General features: G+C 50.4%; 1 protein-coding gene across 2 annotated transcripts in view; it reads right to left on the bottom strand.

Annotated features, from left to right (window-relative positions):
- Window positions 1-200: 200 nt before the first annotated feature.
- Window positions 201-1,700, bottom strand: part of supt5h (SPT5 homolog, DSIF elongation factor subunit) — a 10,450-nt gene continuing 8,950 nt past the window's right edge. For both annotated transcript variants that reach the window (XM_031838879.1, XM_031838880.1), the window contains 4 exons: window positions 1,391-1,527; window positions 1,075-1,230; window positions 563-709; window positions 201-478 (listed from right to left, as the gene is read on the bottom strand). In XM_031838879.1, the coding sequence (XP_031694739.1) occupies window positions 260-478; window positions 563-709; window positions 1,075-1,230; window positions 1,391-1,527 (659 nt within the window). In that variant the 3' untranslated portion in view covers window positions 201-259. The remainder of the gene's footprint in view (window positions 479-562; window positions 710-1,074; window positions 1,231-1,390; window positions 1,528-1,700) is intronic.

Raw genomic sequence — 1,700 nt, 5'->3', positions numbered from 1 at the left:
AGAGAGGAGAGGAGAGAGGAAAGGAGAGGAGAGAGGAAAGGAGAGGAGAGAGGAGATGAGAGGAGAGAGGAAAGGAGAGAAGAGAGGAGAGGAGAGAGGAAAGGAGAGGAGAGAGGAAAGGAGAGGAGAGGAAAGGAGAGGAGAGGAGGAGAGGGGAGAGGAGGAGAGGCTGAAACATGTGAATAGTTTCATATATAAAACACGTGGAGCCTCCATGTTTTCCAACATTGGTAAAACGACAAACCATGAAGAGCAGATTTTACAAGCTGCAGGATCTCGAGCAGACGTAAATATTTAGTTCCTTGTTATTCAGAACCAGCGGTGAACGTACCGAGTGTGGCCCGTCGATGACCTTGACGATGTCCTTGACGTGGATGTTGTTCTGCTCAGAGTCCAGAGCCACGGCGAAGCGGTTGTCCTTCCTGCGGTTCACCGCCTGGTGCCGCACCGTCGTGACCTTCCCGTGCATGTTCAACACCTGAGAGACACCCAGCAAACGTCTCACTTTGCTTTATACTTTGGGAACGTCCACCAAGCTTGGGACTAATTATCGGACTATTACCTGAAACGTCTCTCTCTCCAGCCGGACGATGACCCCGACGGTCTGCGGGTCCAGCTGGACCAGCTCCCCCCACTCGTGCTGCCCTCCCGCGTCCACACCGGATGCCGTCTCCGAGCAGAGCTGCAGGTCTCTGGGCAAAACCTTCAACTGCACGAACACACAGAGGGTGAGACGGGAGAGGTCACACCTGAAGATCCCCTCCAGACGCCGCAGAGTCAGCAGGTCTAGTGTGTGTTAATGGTCTGCATATAAATATGATTAATAATGAATCATATAAATATGTAGCAGAAAGACTCCATATGAGGCTGGATGGATTCAGACCGGCCTATCACAACCATTTAGGGTTAACGTGCCGTTATGTGTGGGCGTCGTCTACTCAGAACGGACAAACCTGTGAGTCCAGCCGAGTGCAATCGTAGGACGGACAACGTGTGAGGGAGTCGGGTTAGTTCTAGATTGTTTTGTCCCGTTTACATGTAATGACTCGGCATCATTAGATGATCATTAAATACCTCGTGCATGGTGAGGTCGGAGAAGAGGATGACGAAGTTCTCCTCCACTCTGACGATGAGGCCGGTGTCGCCCTCGTACCGGCCAGCGATCACCTTCACGTGGTCGCCCATCCGGAAGTATTTTCTCAACTCGTGAGCCGGAAACTCCAGAGGGTCCTGAGAGAAAACACAGAATATCAGCTTTAAACCATCACGTTCCGGTCGGTGCTCATTGCGTTTAAGGTTATGGTTAGAAGTTAGAATTAGCTTTAGGTTACTGATGACGTCAATGAGGGTCCTCACAGGTACAGGAAGACAAACGTGTGTGTGTGTCTACCTTCAGGTCCTCGTGCTTGGGCATGATGGTGATCTTGTTGCCGTCCACACTGAGGATTTTTCCCTGCAGGTTGATCAACTCTCCCTCACAAACCTCCACGTTGTCACCGGCCTGCAGGTTGTGTTCACGCTCCTTACCTGCGCACACGCACACACAAACACACAAACTTTTTATACATTTTGTACTGAAGTAATTTTTATGGATAAAACTCACTTATGCTTCACTTTGACCTGATCAACAGTACCAGTAACATTAGCCTGTAGCTAACGCGCGCACACACACACACACACACACACACACACACACACAC

The sequence above is a fragment of the Anarrhichthys ocellatus genome, unplaced genomic scaffold (genome assembly GCF_004355925.1).
Source record: "Anarrhichthys ocellatus isolate YVR2014 unplaced genomic scaffold, GSC_Weel_1.0 scaffold1088, whole genome shotgun sequence".
In the NCBI taxonomy this organism is placed as follows: Eukaryota; Metazoa; Chordata; class Actinopteri; order Perciformes; family Anarhichadidae; genus Anarrhichthys; species Anarrhichthys ocellatus.
Note: the sequence above shows the minus strand (reverse complement) of the source record. Positions and strands in the feature narration are given on the sequence as shown.